The 17,445-nt window shown below is 40.2% G+C and overlaps 1 protein-coding gene across 7 annotated transcripts in view; it reads left to right on the plus strand.

The window, feature by feature from the left end:
- Positions 1 to 17,445, plus strand: part of LOC307270234 (uncharacterized protein) — an 83,403-nt gene that overhangs the window by 3,547 nt on the left and 62,411 nt on the right. For 4 of the 7 annotated variants that reach the window (XM_080053409.1, XM_080053411.1, XM_080053413.1 and 1 more), the window contains exons 4-9: positions 1,639 to 1,749; positions 4,176 to 4,300; positions 4,521 to 6,429; positions 12,158 to 12,328; positions 14,468 to 14,641; positions 15,395 to 15,571. In XM_080053409.1, coding sequence (XP_079909535.1) covers positions 1,639 to 1,749; positions 4,176 to 4,300; positions 4,521 to 6,429; positions 12,158 to 12,328; positions 14,468 to 14,641; positions 15,395 to 15,571 — 2,667 coding nt within the window. The remainder of the gene's footprint in view (positions 1 to 1,638; positions 1,750 to 4,175; positions 4,301 to 4,520; positions 6,430 to 12,157; positions 12,329 to 14,467; positions 14,642 to 15,394; positions 15,572 to 17,445) is intronic. The other 3 variants (XM_080053410.1, XM_080053412.1, XM_080053414.1) reach the window with 3 other exon arrangements.

The following is a 17,445-nucleotide window of genomic DNA, read 5'->3' on the forward strand; positions in this document are numbered from 1 at the left end:
TGACCCAATCTAATTCACCCTGAAGGTAAGAAAGTGCATCGTATTGGGCTTAACAAGATTACTATCTAACAACTAATATTGGGACCACAACACTACCTGCTGCACTGCGGGAGGATGACCAGCCGTCTGCAACGAGAAGCAGTCGAGGCCAGCCGAACGTCAGCAAGTTTAAGATGGTATGGTCCACTGTAGGGGTGTTTGAAATAATTGGGGAATGAATATAAACAATTAGGAGGGATATTTAAGTGTTTCGACCCCTGTACTGTTATTATTACTGTTACGGGGGACGCATCCCCTCCGTGCGTTTGAAAAAAAAATATATAGGCATATATATACTTTTTCTTTTTTAATTTTTATAATTCATAATTCAATGCGGGACGCCAGATATTAGGGATGCACCGAACATTCGGCCACCGAAAATGTTCGGCCGAAAATGACAGAATAAGTCATTTTCGGTTTCGGCCCGAAACAAAATTACCGAATATTGACGAACTAAATGACAATAAGGAAATATTTATTTAAAAGAGCTGCGCGCTTGTAAACCAGGAAATGAAAGTAAAGAGAGACGTAACAGTGTATGCGAGTCCACGTCTCTTAGTGAGCGCGCAACAGGAGCAGTCTGTAAGGTGCGTGCATGAAAATGTGGTCCAGTGTGGGAGCATTTTTTCAAACTGGATAAAACATGGCGCAGTGCAATGCTTTAAGCAGCATTAAGTTAAAACGCTAGTCCAAGACTGTTGTTAAATCACTATAGAAACACAAAAGACTTGCTCGAGCGAAGCAGCGATTCACCCGGTGAAACTCAGTGACAGTTGGTAACGGTGTCATTCACAGTGACACCTCGCTGGTGAGAGCCGCAGCGCAAATACACTCTGGTTTGACGGCTAAAATGACAACCGGAGATATCCCTGTTGGGGGGAAAGGCTCCTCCTACGATCTGATTGCATTTCTCGAGCCGAATACACAGAGCCATGCCGGCAAACTGACTGCGCGATTTAAGAATATGTCCAGTGAGCTGCCTCCCCCCATTAGTTTCAATCAACAGCCGAAAAAGTTACTATCACCTCCTAATCATGGCCTCTCATTGTTATGATCATTAGGGCTTTGATGCAAATTCTGAAGTCTGAACATTATGGTGGTATATATATTGTGGTGCACTTTTTTTTTGCACTGCAATTTTTTTTTTTTTAAAGGCATTAAGTCGATCTTTTTGTAGATTCATCCTCATATAAGTCAAGATACAAATTAATGAGTGTTTAAAAATTACATTCCTAGTAAATGTTAATTTTAGTAAAATGTTAATTTTACTCTTAGATTTGAAGGTTTTACTGTTTCTTTATTTATTTAGGGTTGCTTTTTAGTTGTTTTTGGCTATGTTTGAGGAGAACATTTGGGAGTTCATGTATGCAATGTTGAAAGAATTGTCTAAATAAATAAACAAAACTGCAAAAGCCTCTTTCGGTATTCGGTTTCGGCCTTTCGGCCAACTGTTTAATTTTATTCGGTTTCGGCCAAGTATTTTCATTTCGGTGCATCCCTACCAGGCCGCACTTTGAGAACCACTGCATTAAAGGATAGTGTTATCTCTGCTCTTTACATTAGACTAATGATCTGTGTAAAACATTGTTGTTTCCACAGACAGAGATCAGGGTCTCCAGACTCCGACTGTTTGTCTTTGAAGAGTGACTGGTCCAAAGGGAAACCTCCTGTCTTCAGCCTGGACGATGAACCTGGACCCTCACACACAAAGTAAGACACTGTTTTTGCTTTAAACTGAGGGCAGCTGTGGCTAATATTGTAGTTTACCACCACCGGTATGACTGTGTGTGAATGAATGGAACCTGGAACCCTGTAAGCGCTTTGAGTCCTTAGGAAATAAAGCGCTATATAAATCCTATCCATTATTATTATTCAGTTTTAAATGATCTACACTACAACATTTTCTTTTATATTTGCACAAGTTCTAATTTTGTCACTAGGTTATATCCTTATCAAGTATTTACTTCTGATCCCAGTCCGAGTTCTTTATCCGCCACATACAGTCCAAGCAGCTTATGTTTTAGGGATGCACCTTGCGACTTATTTCCCTGACGTTTAAACGGAAGATTTAATTTAGACCAGTCGACTAGTCTATGAGCATAAAAACATTGGGAAAACCAAGCCAAATGTAGCCTAAACTAATAAGGTTCAAATGTTTTAGGAGCTCTTTAGACTTAACATTCTAATAGACAAGCCATTAATGAAAATGCAAAAGTAACTTTCTGTTTATTATTAAGACTGTGCGCACATTAAGACAACTGCCCTGTCATCGGACACACGTGGGCTACCAATACTACACGGGCTATTTCCAAACGTAGGCCTACGTGAACTCGCGCACATGGACAATAAGCTGATGTTTAACATCACTGTGTTATTATTTCTAATGGTTCGTAATAAACCAACTCACTTTCACAAAGTTTGAATTTTACTTTAGTCTCTGAAAATTGCTCAGTGACACAGCGCTTTTCTTTTCTGTCTCTTTGCCTGCGCACGTTACCACGTCACAAAACAAGGCCTAATTAACCTTTAAACGGTTGGCGATTTTACTAAACGTTTAGTGTTTTTCTCCCATTTAGTGTTACACCCCTAGTGGAAAGTCTTCAATCTCAAATATATTTTTTCCAGCTGTAGATAATAATGAGACAATAATAACTAAATCAAATTAACTATTTGTTGCTTTTAACAAATCAGGTTCATGTTAAGTTCAGGGTCTCATTGAAAGCAATGAACCTGGACCTTCAGACACAAAGTAAGAGACTGTTTCTATTTTGGGACATTGAAGCGACCGTAGATATTGGTCTTTCTTTGCAGAGAGGTGTGAGCTTTTGCAAACACCATCATAGAACATGCTTGTTTGTTACAATGTAGAAGTTTGTGATATGAACCCATTTAAGGACTGTGATTTTGTTCCATCCATTTAAGTGGACACATGTTCATCACAGATTTATATTCATGATATAGACCCCTTACCAGTCTACGTCACACAGCGTCACTCCCCGCTCTACTGCGCATGTCATTTGCAGAAAGAGACAAGAGCGACACGAGCCACAATCATGTATTGTTGTGCTGTTGGATGCACAAACCGTTTATTTTTAGTTTGAATGGTGATAAAGCTAGTAAATGTCCAAATGCACCGCTGTATAATTACATAAATGAGTTGTGAAATGTTTACAATAAGGACAGTGACCGGAGACGAGGCTATAGCAATGGAAAGCAATGGAGGCTTGTTTACAATGGCCAGACGTTATACATCTCCGTCCTCTTCCCTTGTGTTTGACTCTATAGTTTGACTAGGCAGTAGGGGTTAGCACGTGTACACGTGTAGCCGGTAAGTAGGCTAAATCATACCATTTAGGAAAAATCAATAAACGAAAACCAAGTGGGGTCGACGTGTGCTAGCGTACTGTAGGCCACTAAAGCAGATAACACAACACATTATTGTGTTTGGTTATACTATTTATTAATTTAACAATTTAACTGCTCCACCATAAGTTTCACTTTCCTTTTCAACTCCGTCTCAAACAGCTGGTCTGATAAGCTGGTCGGCTCGTGAGCCCAACGGCCCCGAAAGCAGGAGTCAGTCTAAAAACAGATGATCACGGCTAGTTATGATCACTTTTAAATCAAAAAGCTAAATTATGAAATAAAGGCATCTCTGCCTCTCTCTGTCTATCTGTCTGCCGGTCTTTACTGTCACTCTCCAACAGCAGTCCGGCCACTGAAGTCGTCGGGGCCATTTCTTCTCATCATTTATCTACTCAACTGCCGTCAACACGTATGGGTCATTAAGACGTATCTCGTTCAATAGTGTTAATGTTTCTGCATAACCAATGTTATCACTCGCTGATAAACTGTTTTTAGTAAGCTGACAACATCGCTATTTAGCACCATGGACCTATAAAGAAACACCACAACTGCAATATAACCAAACGGGTAACCATGGCAACCAGCCAAACAATTTTTCTTTCTGCAAACATGCAGTGCGCGCATCCGCCGTGTTGATAAACACGGTAAGGGGTCTATACATTGAATATATATGTAGTGAAAGAGCTGCATTAGACTAGTGAGCCATGGGTTGGCCACCACTATAACCACACACTTGTAATGTGTTATAAAGAAAGTGCTGATCTCCACAGAGAGGAGCAGCCGTCCTGCTGTGCTTTGTGTCAGGACGTCCTGAAGGATCCAGTCTCTACCAGCTCTGGACAATGGTCCTGCAGACAGTGCTTCACCTCAGCCAGTCAGACCAGCACTGTACATGGTAAGACTGTAGATCTGTCAGCTGGAGTCATCATGTCTGAAAACAGGATTCTTATTGTTTTTTTTCGCTGTGCTGTACAATATAGATATTAAAGTGTTTTCCAAAAGCCCTTGAATGGTAAAACCCTTGCTTTATTATTTTGTAGAACATTTTAATGCTGGTCATGAAATAGAACAGATTCTCAAAAAAAATCACTTTATATTTTTTTCTTGTCTTCCAGCAGATAGTGGTCTGCAGGAGGTTTTAGACGAACATAAGATCAGTCTGAAGAAGAGATGTGAACGTGTGACTGAAGGAACTGATGAAGAAGGGATTAAAACCCTCCTCAACAAGATCTACACTGAGCTCTACATCACAGAGGGACAGAGTGAAGAGGTCAATACCCAACATGAGGTGAAGCAGCTTGAGAAAGCTTCCAAGATAGAGACCCTCAATGACACTCCAATCAAATGCCACGACATCTTTAAAGCCTTACCCGACCAACAGAATAAAATCAGACCCATCAGAGTCGTTATGACCAACGGAGTCGCTGGCATTGGAAAAACCTTCTCAGTGCAGAAGTTCACTCTGGACTGGGCAGAGGGCTTGGAAAACCAAGATATCAGTCTGCTGATTCTGCTTTCCTTCAGGGAGCTGAACTTGATCAGAGATGAGCAGTACAGTCTTCTCATGCTGCTCCATGTCTTCCATCCAACATTACAGAAGGTCACAGCGGAGAAGCTCTCTGTCTGTAAAGTTTTGTTCATCTTTGACGGCCTGGATGAAAGCAGACTTTCACTGGATTTCCACAACAATGAGGTTGTGTCTGATATCACACAGAAGTCATCTATCAACGTGCTGCTGACGAACCTCATCAAGGGGAATCTGCTTCCCTCGGCTCTCATCTGGATAACTTCCCGACCTGCAGCAGCCAATCAGATCCCTCCTTCATGTGTTGACAGAGTGACAGAAGTACGAGGCTTCACTGACCCACAGAAGGAGGAGTACTTCAGGAGAAGATACAGTGATGAAGAGCTGTCCAGCAGCATCATCTCACACATCAACACATCCAGGAGCCTCCACATCATGTGTCTGATCCCAGTCTTCTGCTGGATCACAGCTACAGTTCTGGAGCACATGTTGACTACAGACCAGAGAGGAGAGCTGCCCAACACCCTGACTGGCCTGTACTCACACTTCATGCTGGTTCAGACGCAGAGGAAGAAGCAGAAGTATGAAGATGGACATGAGACGAGTCCACAGGAGCTGACGGAGGCTGACAGGGAAGTTCTTCTGAAGCTGGGGAGGCTGGCGTTTGAACAACTGCAGGAAGGAAACGTCATGTTCTACCAAGAAGACCTGGAGCGGTGTGGTCTGGATGTCACAGAGGCCTTGGTGTACTCAGGAGTTTGTACCGAGATCTTCAAGAAAGAGAGTGTGATCTTCCAGAAAACAGTCTACAGCTTTGTTCATCTGAGCGTCCAGGAGTTTCTGGCTGCAGTCTATATGTACCACTGTTACACCAACAGGAACACAGAGGTAGTGGAGGGTTTCCTGAGAGATGAGCATGATGATGAAGAAGAAGAAGAAGAAGAAGAAGAAGAAGAAGAAGAAGAAGAAGAAAAAAATGATTACCTATCCCCTGGAGCCATGTGCAAGGCCTTACCACAGACAGACCATTACCTTTCCCTAGATGAATTTTTGAGGAGAGCCATGCAGAAATCCCTTGAAAGTAAAAATGGCCACCTGGACCTGTTTGTCCGCTTTCTTCATGGCCTCTCTCTGGAGTCCAACCAGAGACTCTTGAGAGGCTTGCTGGGTCCAACAGACAACAGTCCAGAAATTATCCAGAGAGTCATCAACAACCTGAAGAAGATGAACAGTGATAGGATATCTCCTGACAGAAGCATCAACATCTTCCACTGTCTGACGGAGATGAACGACCTCTCAGTTCATCAGGAGATCCAGGAGTTCCTGAAGTCAGAGAACAGGTCAAAGAAGAAACTCTCTGTGATCCACTGCTCAGCTCTGGCCTACATGCTGCAGATGTCAGACGAGGTTCTGGATGAGTTGAACCTGAAGAAGTACAAGACATCAGGGGAGGGACGACGGAGACTGATTCCAGTTGTGAGGAACTGCAGAAAGGCTGTGTAAGTACAGATGTTGGAGCCATTAGGCTATTCTTTTGTTTTTGGTTTATTTGGTGAAGATGCAGGTTGGTGTTTGACCACTGGGTGGAGCTTTGGCTCATTAGAAAGCATACATGATAATCACTTGGCACGGCCAGGTGTGTGTAATTTGGGGAAAGCAAACAGTTTTGTACCGTGTCAACATGTAAACTTATCAGCGTCTGTGATACATTGTTTGCTCTGTACTTAACAGCCTGAATGAACTTACCACAGCATATTACTAGATCGACTAGCAAACTGGGTTGGACTCTCTGGAACTGTGCTAAACTGGTTTGAATCCTACTTAAAGGACAGAGACTACTATGTGTCAATAGGCAATTTCACATCTGAGCGGACACATATTGAATGCGGGGTCCCCCAAGGTTCCATTCTTGGGCCTCTTCTGTTTAACATCTACATGCTCCCACTAGCTCAGATTATGAATAAGAACAAATTATGCTACCATAATTATGCAAACGACACACAAATTTACATAACCTTATCACCAGGAGACTACAGTCCGATACAAGCACTGAGTAAGTGCATTGAACAAATCAATGATTGGATGTGCCAATATTTCCTTCAATTAAACAACGACAAAACTGAAGTAATTGTCTTTGGTGCCAAAGATGAACAATTAAAAGTCAGCGCACAGCTTACATCTGTTATGATAGAAACCACACAACAAGCCAGAAATCTTGGTGTTGTCATAGACTCCGACTTGAATTTCAAGAAACACATTAAATCAATTAATAAGTCAGCATACTACCACCTTAAAAACATATCAAGAAGTAAAGGACTTATGTCTCAGCAAGATTTAGAAAAACTTGTCCATGCATTTATCTTTAGTAGACTTGACTACTGTAACAGTGTCCTTGCTGGCCTTCCAAAAAAATCTATCAGACAGCTTCAGCTAATTCAGAACGCTGCTGCTCGAGTCCTCACTAGGACCAAAAAAGTGGATCACATTACCCCAGTTCTGAGGTCTTTACACTGGCTTCCTGTCACTCAAAGAATTGATTTCAAAATACTGATGTTGGTTTATAAAGCACTAAATGGTTTAGCGCCAAAATACATTACTGATCTGCTGATACGTTATGAACTGTCCAGAGCCCTTAGGTCGTCTGGGACAGGTTTACTTACAGTCCCAAGAGTTAGGACTAAACGAGGAGAAGCAGCTTTTAGTTTATATGCACCAAATATCTGGAACAAACTCCCAGAAAACCTGAGGTCTGCTGCAACCCTCAGTTCTTTTAAATCGAGTCTGAAGACTTTTCTGTTTCCATTTTAACCTGTACTTTTTATTTTATCTAAATGTTTTACTTCTTTTCGTTCGCTTTTAAATGTCTTCTAATCTGTTTTATGTATTTTAATCTTGCCCCTGTAAAGCACTTTGAGTGGCCTTGTGTTTGAATTGTGCTATATAAATAAACTTGCCTTGCCTTGCCTACCTTACAACAGAAACAATTTGGAATATGAACTATTGGTGAGCATGCATCACAACAAGCAATAAATGAGTCACAGCACTTAAAGCAAATAGTATTGGACATTGGTTATTGGATACACAAACACGTGTACGACCGAGTTCTCCCAAACCGCACCAAACAGGCCTAATGTAGAGTTGGTTAATTGGCTCTACAGATGTGATTTACTTCATATATCAGTATAGATTACTAGTTTAGTTTCTCAGATACATCACAAACCAACTGTATTATTCTTTAAATAGTGGTTAAACTGCTTAGTAGAGCCGACGTTATGTTGTTGATGTCCCGTATTAATCACACACACCTCTGAAAACTGCAGACGTTTTTGTCCTCCCTTGCTCTGAATGGAGCAGAAAATTTTTCGCCTCCTGTTGCTACCGACAGCAACTGCCGCCCGCGACACAGACATGGCAGTTAACAGGTCCAAACATAGGCTAGCGTGCTGCTATGTTTGGCCACCCGCAGCTACTGATCCTGGGTCAGCCACAACTTTATAGTGACTATAGTTGGGAGTGGGTGGGATGCACGGGGTGGGTTATTTTTAAGTTATAGGAGCTTCTCTCTCATTTTGCACAGTTCTAAAATACTAAAAATGGTTAAACGTGTACTCCTGGCGGACTTCCCTTTTTGATGCTACACCACCACACGTTGCTTATGGCTGACCCCTCAAGTGGGGTTTGTTTTGTAGATTGCCACTACACTACGTATTCACCTAGGAGCTCATTTATAAAGCTTGCGGCACACAAAAACCTTACATAGACAGGCAGAAATGTGCGGTGGCAAACGTTGGTACTGTATAGGCCTATTTCGTTCGATAAAATCATGTTATGATTACATGCATCTTTTTTCCATGACATTTGACCCTGGAAGATTAAACTATAATCAGACATTGTTGGAAATGTTTGGATCTCACAGGAGGGAAACAATGCTCTCGACTCGAATAGTATTCTGTCCTAGCAGTTGTGTCCTATCAATGCGTAGGCAGATAGCGAACAAGGCAATAAATGAAGCTGGCTTCTTAAGATGGTTTATTGAAGAGTTCACTCCAAGCATTGTTTTCTTTTTGTAAAACTAAGGAATACAAACAAAAATATGATTACTAAATAGCCAAATATTTCTTTCACATTTTCACAAACGCAAATATAAGCCTGTGCATACACACAAGCAGATAGCACTAGCATAACTTACACTAAGAAAAAGAATGAGCTAGGCTAAAATGATATTACATCTTAACAACTATTACATTATTGCATACATATGCATAAGGGTCAATTATGATACCTGCCTATTGATTTAACATGTATATTAACTAGGGCTGTCAAAATTATCGCGTTAACGCAGGGTGATTAATTTCTGGAATTAACGGCGTTAATTTTTTTAACGCATTTAACGCATGCGCAGAATGATCCGCCCCGTACATCCCACCGGCTCTGTACTACAGTCATCTAACGTTGTGGCTGACCCAGGATCAGTAGCTGCGCGCAGCCAAACATAGCAGCACGTTAGCCCGTGCCGCGTTTTAAAGTTTTAAACTGCTAATGGTCACATTTGTGTCGGGGGCATAGATAGTATATAAAATCAACTGCCGCGGCTGGCAGTTGATGTCGGGAGCAACAAGAGGAGAAACATTGTCCGCTCTGTACAGAGCCGCGAGGACACAAACGTCTGCAGTTTTCAGAGGTGTGTGTGGGTAGACATCAACATAACGTTGGCTTCCTGGCACAAATGAACAGTCCCCTAGGACGTGGTCGCGTCTACACACACACACACACACACACACACACACACACACACACACACACACACACACACACACACACACACACACCGCGGACTGTAATCAAGTTGTATTTAAGAATGCACAACCTATAGGTTCACCAAATAATGGCATTCTATAGCCTATCCTATATTTGCCCAAAGACATCAGTGTTTCCCAGTGTTTCCCGCAGGATTTTTTTCAGCAGCGGTGCTGTGGTCCCCAAACCCTCTCGAAAAAATTGGCCGGGGGCAAGCCCCCCCGGCCAATTTTTTTGTACCCTTTACATTGGAATGCACGAATCTGGTGCACTTTGAGAGGAGAATATGCACTTAAATCCTATTCAAACAGTCCTGTGTATTACTGTAGATAGGATTATTGGTGTTGTAACTTTGCTTTTTGTGTCTTCATTTACAGATTTTGACATTTTTGTATAGAAATTAATAGTTAAACAAAAAATGCCACAACGCAAAAATAATTTGCACAATTTATTTACAGATTTTTGCCTAATGCTTAAACACTAAAAGTGGTTGCTATGCCCAAAGCATCACAACCTCTGACTTTTGTAACCATGCCCTAAACAAAAGCACCAACCCTACAAACACAATAAGTGCTTTGCACTGTTTAAAATTCTCCAACACACTTCTTTCAAAACACTACACACTGTTTTTTACATAAGACACATTGTTCAAAAATGAAATCTCCTGCTAAAATGGGCAAAACACAACTTTTTAAATTACAAACCACAACTAAAATTTGAAAAGAACAGACTCACACACATGAAAAATAAAAAATAAAGCTAATTGAATACCAATCAGTGTGAGCCTTAGCACTACAAATAGACCTCAGGTGAGCTGAGCTCCTTTGTGAGACACTCAGTGCGTTTACATGCAGACTCATAATCGCAGACTCATAATCGGATAACTAAACGAATAAGACCTCAACAGGACTTTTAAACTGCATGTAAACACCTTTTATCCGATCTACTTCGGACTCAAATCGGCACAATAACGGACAAGAGAAGTCGGATAAGAACACCTAGATAATTCGTTCATTGTCGGCTTTCTCTCTGCATGTATACAGGGATCGGATATCGCATATCGGACTTCTCGTTCTGTGCTTGTGTGCCTGCGCGTGATAGGCTACTACACCATGGGTTATTGACGGAAGAGAACCGGACGTGGCTCTAAAACCACTTGTTGAAAGCATGGTTGAAAGGGCTACAGCGCCACCTAGCATAGTGGAGACAGCCATGCATCGGACATTTATCCGATTTCTGAAAGGCCATGTATACTCAGACAAGTGACACGGTCCGTTCGAGTGTCTTGTTCGATATATGTGATAATCCAATCTAGTTGTGCCATGTAACCGCACTGAGTGAGAGTCAGGGGAAGAGAACAAGAGAGAGTTGCAGGAGGATGAGGACAACGAAGACAACAGACGGAGAACTGTGAAGTTTTTGCTCATCCACAAAGGCTACATCCAGCCTGGGAGCATTTAATTCTCCTTGTCCCTCTCCTTGTTCAGGATCTACCACTGCACCCTCTCTCTCTTGTTCTCCTTGCTTCTCTCTCACTTCTCTTTCCTCCCTTACTTGGTCTACCTGTATTTTCTGTAATAAACTTGAGCACTTAAAGGCCTTTAAACAACAAGTAAGAAATGCTAGAAATCTTAACTTTGCAAACGTGTAGGCTACTACTGCCAACAACTGCCACACTCGCTGTTCTTCTTTGATGTTGGCTACGTGATGATGTGCAGCACTGCCGCGTGCTGCGTAATTTACGTTACGCGCTGCCCATTTTCTTAAAGGAGCTACGTACCAAAAAATAAAAAATAGAAAATGCGGAGGAGAAGGATTTTTATAGCAGTGGCGTGGCGCCGCTGCTGAGTGAACGTGCGGGAAACACTGGACATAGTAAAGAGACAGACCAATTGAATTATGGTTTGGTTTAAATTTATTTTTAGTATTAAAACCATAATTTGGATTTTCAATTAATAAACATAGCCTACTAATTTTAAATGTACATATCCACCTTCTGTCATTTATCTTTCCGTTCATACAACAATATACCGAGAATTCGATTTTTTCGGGCATATTTCGAATGGTAAAATTAATCGTGATTAATCGTGATTAATCCACAGAATCCTGTGATTAATCTGATTAAAAATTTTAATCGTTTGACAGCCCTAATATTAACAAAATAATATTGCTTACTTAAACAATTGTTAGTTGCAGCCCTAAAATGATTTCAGTCTGTGAACATCACGGAAGCCTAAATGTAACTACATTGTGTCTTGCTTCATCTGCTAGGTTTTATCAAAACAGATTTCAGGTCCAAGAGAGAGCGATGAGAATTATTGTTTCATGTCAAATTCAAGTAAAATAAGATGAGCTGAACCAAATAATTATAGTAAAAATAAAGTTTCATCTTCCATAGTTACATATTTTTTAATATACATTTCATTACAGACTTTCTTCCTCCGGACTCTCAGAGACTCACTGTGAAGTTGTGGCCTCGGCTCTGAAGTCCAACCCCTCCCATCTCAGAGAGCTGGACCTGAGTGGAAACAACCTGGAGGATTCAGGAGTGACGCTGTTTGCTGCACTGGAGAGTCCACACTGTAGACTGGAGACTCTGAGGTCAGTTCAACGACTGTAGTTTACATAGTTTTTGAATATATTCAATTCAAATCGTTTTGGGGTTATACCTTTTTTCTTTCAGCTTCCACAGACTCCCATTGTGGTCCATCAGTCAGTACTGAAGAGGCTGTAGACTGTGAGAGATATGAATGAACTTATTGAAGATCTGATGACAGAAGGGAGAAACAGGCAGCAGAGAGTTTGAGCTTCTGTATAAACAGAGAGAGAGAGGGAGAGATAGAGAGAACATAAAGACATGAAGTCAAAGCTCAATAAAGAAGTGAAGTTTTGAACTGTGATGATCTTCCTGTCAGAAACTGATGTGGCTGGTACAGACAACACTCAGAGCCCTGTTTCAGGAAGTGTGTTTTGGGGCAACCCAGAGTTTGTTCGCTCTGAGTTAGTGGAAACTCGGGGTTTTCCGTTTCAGGAAGCAGGTTCAGCGCAACTCAGTCTGTGTCCGTGGCAACATACGCTGTGGGTCTAACCTGCTGGATAGGTGGTTTGACCTACTCTGAGTTTGTTTTCACTTTACGCTGCAGCTCCGACTGAGGTATCACAACTCGTCCCTGTACAGTTTGAAGCAAAATCACTCCATAGACATCTCCTTTAGGATGTTTTTATCATTTCCTGATGATTTTACGTTTGATCGATAATTTAGGCTATCTGATCAGTATTCTCAGCCCTTGTGTTGTTCATATAGGCGGCCATCTAACACACCGTGAACATGCTCTACATTCAGATGAATGAGCCTATTTGTCTTGTATCTCATTTTTTGTATTAACCCATTGACGCCAATGGCTATCTAGGATACATGTCCTTATCGCCTGAGGGTTTTCTGAAAAAATACTACGAATTGTCAACATCTACCAAAACCTTAATATCTAAGCCTCTGTAGCACATAGAAACATGAAATAAAAGACATTTAAAAGGTAAGTTTCACAGGTTGTATTAATCCAACTTACTTACTTTCACTTACAAACCAACAAATTTTTCAAAAAACCGTCAAAATTATATGGGGGAAAAAATTAATAAATTATATAAAATATTTAAAAATAATGTGCTAATTCCTGATTCCTTTAAGCATGGATAGTAGTGACTGAGTGTGTAGTGCAGAGAGAAAGATAGACAGATAGAGGGAGGAAGAGATAGCTTTATTTGATCATTTAGTTTAGGGCTGCAGCTAACGATTAATTTGATAATCGATTACTCTGTCGATTATTTTCTCGATTAATCGATTATTAATCGATTACTGTTTTGGTCCGTAAAATGTCCGAAAATGTTGAAAAATGTTGATACATTTCCAAAGCCCATGTTGACGTCTTCAAATGTATTATGTCCAAAACACACAGATATTTCAGTTTACTGTCATAATAGGATTATAGAAACCAGAAAATATTCACATTTGAGAAGCTGAAATCAGAGAATTTGGAATTTTTTTATAAAAAATTACTCAAAACGATTAATCGATTATCAAAATAGTTGCCAATTATTTTAATAATCGGTTTGTCATCGATTCATCGATTAATCGTTGCAGCTCTAATTTAGTTCAGTTATCACTGGCTTTAGACTCATTTGCGCTGTCGGGAGCCGATCAGATGGTCCAAAGAGCTGTATAACACTGAGATGAAAACAAAACTGAAACTTAACTATCGCCTGGCCGGGCTGACTTGAGGTGGAGCAGCCAAATATAGCCTAAATGAATAAATATTGTTACTAAACAGAAGTAATGTGTTTGAGCCAAGAGTAATTGTGCTCTCACAACTCCTCTGAGATTTTCTTTCCTCTTGGCATGTCTGACCTGTATGGGTTCACTTTGGTGAGCCTGAACTGACCTGATTTGGTCTCTGGCTGTACTAGTGCCGCCTAATCTCTTCACAAAAGATTTCTCATTACATTGGTCCATTTCATCACTCAATTTGTCCCACCTGATTGTTTTTACCTGCTCGATTTCAGCAATATAGCTCAGGGTTCACTTACTTTTGCACACATTAACTCTTCCAAATAATTTATTTTATTTTAGTGTTTTGGTTGTCCATTGATTAAGACATAATAATGTTTAGCTAAACATTAAAAACATGAACACATCTGATTGGATTATAATTTTATCTTTATCTCCATCATTTATTCTTCATTCAGATTGAGTGGCTGTAGTTTGTCAGAGATCAGCTGTGTTTCTCTGGCCTCAGCTCTGAAGTCCAACCCCTCCCATCTCAGAGAGTTGGATCTGTGTAACAACAAGCTGCAGGATTCAGGAGTGAAGCTGCTGTGTGGTTTTCTGGAGAGTCCACTCTGTAGACTGGAGACTCTGAGGTCAGTTCACTGACTCTATTACTGTTGGAGACATTATATGTTTAATTAACAATTTAACCTCAGTTAAACAGTAAACAGAATTTACATCCAAGAAGTTTTATATTTCCATTTATTCATATTTTTATATCTCATCTACATATTCTTTTCATTTCCATTATTATTATTTTTTAATCTGGCCCCATGTTTAGACAAAACATTTATTGTAATTTGATGAAGTTCATTTGCTGAAGGTGAAATATTTATTTTGTTTCAGTTTAAATTATTATTATATATATTTTTTTATAACATAGATGATACAAAAGCACAGACTTACAAAGTCACTGTGATAATTGACTAATTTATATACAGGCAATACTTGTTCTTATTTTCATTTCTCTTATAAATTTAGTCTGCAGTAACAAAATAAGTCTGTTTAATTGAGAATAATTTAGTACATTTACTTTTAGTTCTTAAATAAAATGTCATTTTTTGTGGTAAATAGTCAAATCTCTACACATAAAATGTATTGTAAATTGATGAATTGTATTTGCTTTACTGGAAATATCTATTTGGTTTTACTGTTTTTTCACAACTAATACAATTTAACTGACATTATGATGATCCACAAACACAGAATAACAAAGTCACTGCGATAAGTTTAGAGAAAAGTTATTAGATTAGGACATAATAATGTTTAGCTAAACATTTAAAATCTGAACACATCTGATTGGATTATAATTTAATCTTTATCTCCATCATTTATTCTTCATTCAGATTGAGTGACTGCAGTTTGTCAGAGATCAGCTGTGCTTCTCTGACCTCAACTCTGAAGTCCAACCCCTCCCATCTCAGAGAGTTGGAGCTGAGTAGCAACAAGCTGCTGCAGGATTCAGGAGTGAAGCCGCTGTGTGGTTTTCTGGAGAGTGCACTCTGTAGACTGGAAACTCTGAGGTCAGTTCACTGACTCTGTTACTGTTGTACATCTTATATATTTAATAAACACTTAACCTCACCACTTGTGGGGCGGCAGTGGCGAAGTGGGTAGGGAGATCGCCTCTGGAGTGCAGGGTCTGAGGTTCGATCCCCCGCCTACCCGCCACATGTCGAAGTGTCCCTGGGCAAGACATTGAACCCCAATTTGCTCCCGATAGTTAGCTTGCACCCTGTGTGGTAGCTGCTGCTATCGGTGTATGAATGTGTGTGTGATTGGGTGAATGTGTACGAAACAATGTAAAGCGCTTTGAGTCTGTGAAAAACCAGGGAAAAGCGCTTTATTAGTGGAGTCAATTTACCATTTACCATTTGTGTCAAAACAAAACTTACATCCAATACGTTTTATATTTCCTCTTGTTAAAGCCACTACGAGTAAGATGGCACGTTGGCGTCCCCTTTGGACAAAAGCGGTAGTATTTTTACGACGCCCGCTGTTGCAAAGCTGTTTTCTAGCTCGTGCAAGGCGTGCGAGTGTGAACTGAGAAGGGCGCAATATAGTGCATGTCCGTGTGTTGAAAGTGTGAGGACTCTTTTCGGCTCCGTGAGAGTGATTTTGACACTGCATAGGGGTGGAAAATCGATTTTCCAATTAATATCGATTCTCTCTCAAACGATCCTGAATCGATTCAGAAAAGTTGATAATCGATTTTTTTTTTTTATTTATATAATTTTTTTTTTTTAATAATTTTTTTTTTATATATAATTTTTTTTTTTGTAAATACTAATACTTCCTGCGCCATTGCGCATGCACACCACACATGTGCGAGTTGTTTCCAAAGTGGCTTCAAAAGGGCTGAGAGCAGCTAACCCATGACCTGCACCGGCTTTATCTCTGTTTACGTTTTTGTACAATGTGTTGAAATGACATAGAAAATAATAGATAATAGAATAGAAATCCTATAGAAACATGATTTACGAGATTAGAAATAAAATAAAACTGAATCGGTTTAGTTTTTACATACTTCCATATTTTGTTGTTGAAATGCAAGCTGCATTGATTATTGCACTGTTCATAGAAAGTCATATTTGTGACAAGAAAAGCTTTTCTCTTAATACAATATTAGAGAAGGCAATTCATCTGTTGATTGTCTTTAATGATCATCACAAACGTAGGAAGTGATTAGCAAAATCTTAGTAGCAAACTCAGATGTGCATATAAATATATTTTTGAAATTCACACATGGTTATGTACATAAAAAATGTTTTGCATTGAGATGCATTGAAAATCGATTTTGAATCGAATCGTTGACCTCTGAATTGGAATCGAATCGAATCGTGAGGTGCCAAGAGATTCCCACCCCTAGCATCAACTAATGCCAGTCACTGCCACACACACCTGATTGCAATGAGTTGATGCAGCAGTGTCGCCTAACTACTCTCTCTCACGGAGCTGAAAGATTACAAGTCCTCACAGAAAGCGAATGAACGAGAGACGGCAGTCAGTATCGATCACGATGAGGTAATGTGTTTATGTTGTTGTAAATAATGACTATTTCAGATGAATAATGGCCATCTGATGATGGTGAAGCAAAGCAAACTTTGTGTTAGTACCAACCGCTCATTCATTTAGGAGTAAACACTGCAGTCTAGTTTCGCTCTCGTGAAATTGTATACATGTTGCTTGGCAACGCCCTCGTCCCCCGTAGCCTATATCACTCTCCCTTTTAGCTTTCCTTCATTGCATTTTCTTTTTTTTCTTTGATGGTTCAGCCCCGTTATCAGTCATTATGATGACAAATAACTGTCTCAAACAAGGCTCCCGCTCCCCTTCCCTCACCTGGAGGGATAGGCCTCTCAAATCACGTTGCTTCGCCACACTGAAATCTGCGACG

The sequence above is a fragment of the Ammodytes marinus genome (assembly GCF_949987685.1).
Source record: "Ammodytes marinus genome assembly, chromosome: 25".
In the NCBI taxonomy this organism is placed as follows: Eukaryota; Metazoa; Chordata; class Actinopteri; order Uranoscopiformes; family Ammodytidae; genus Ammodytes; species Ammodytes marinus.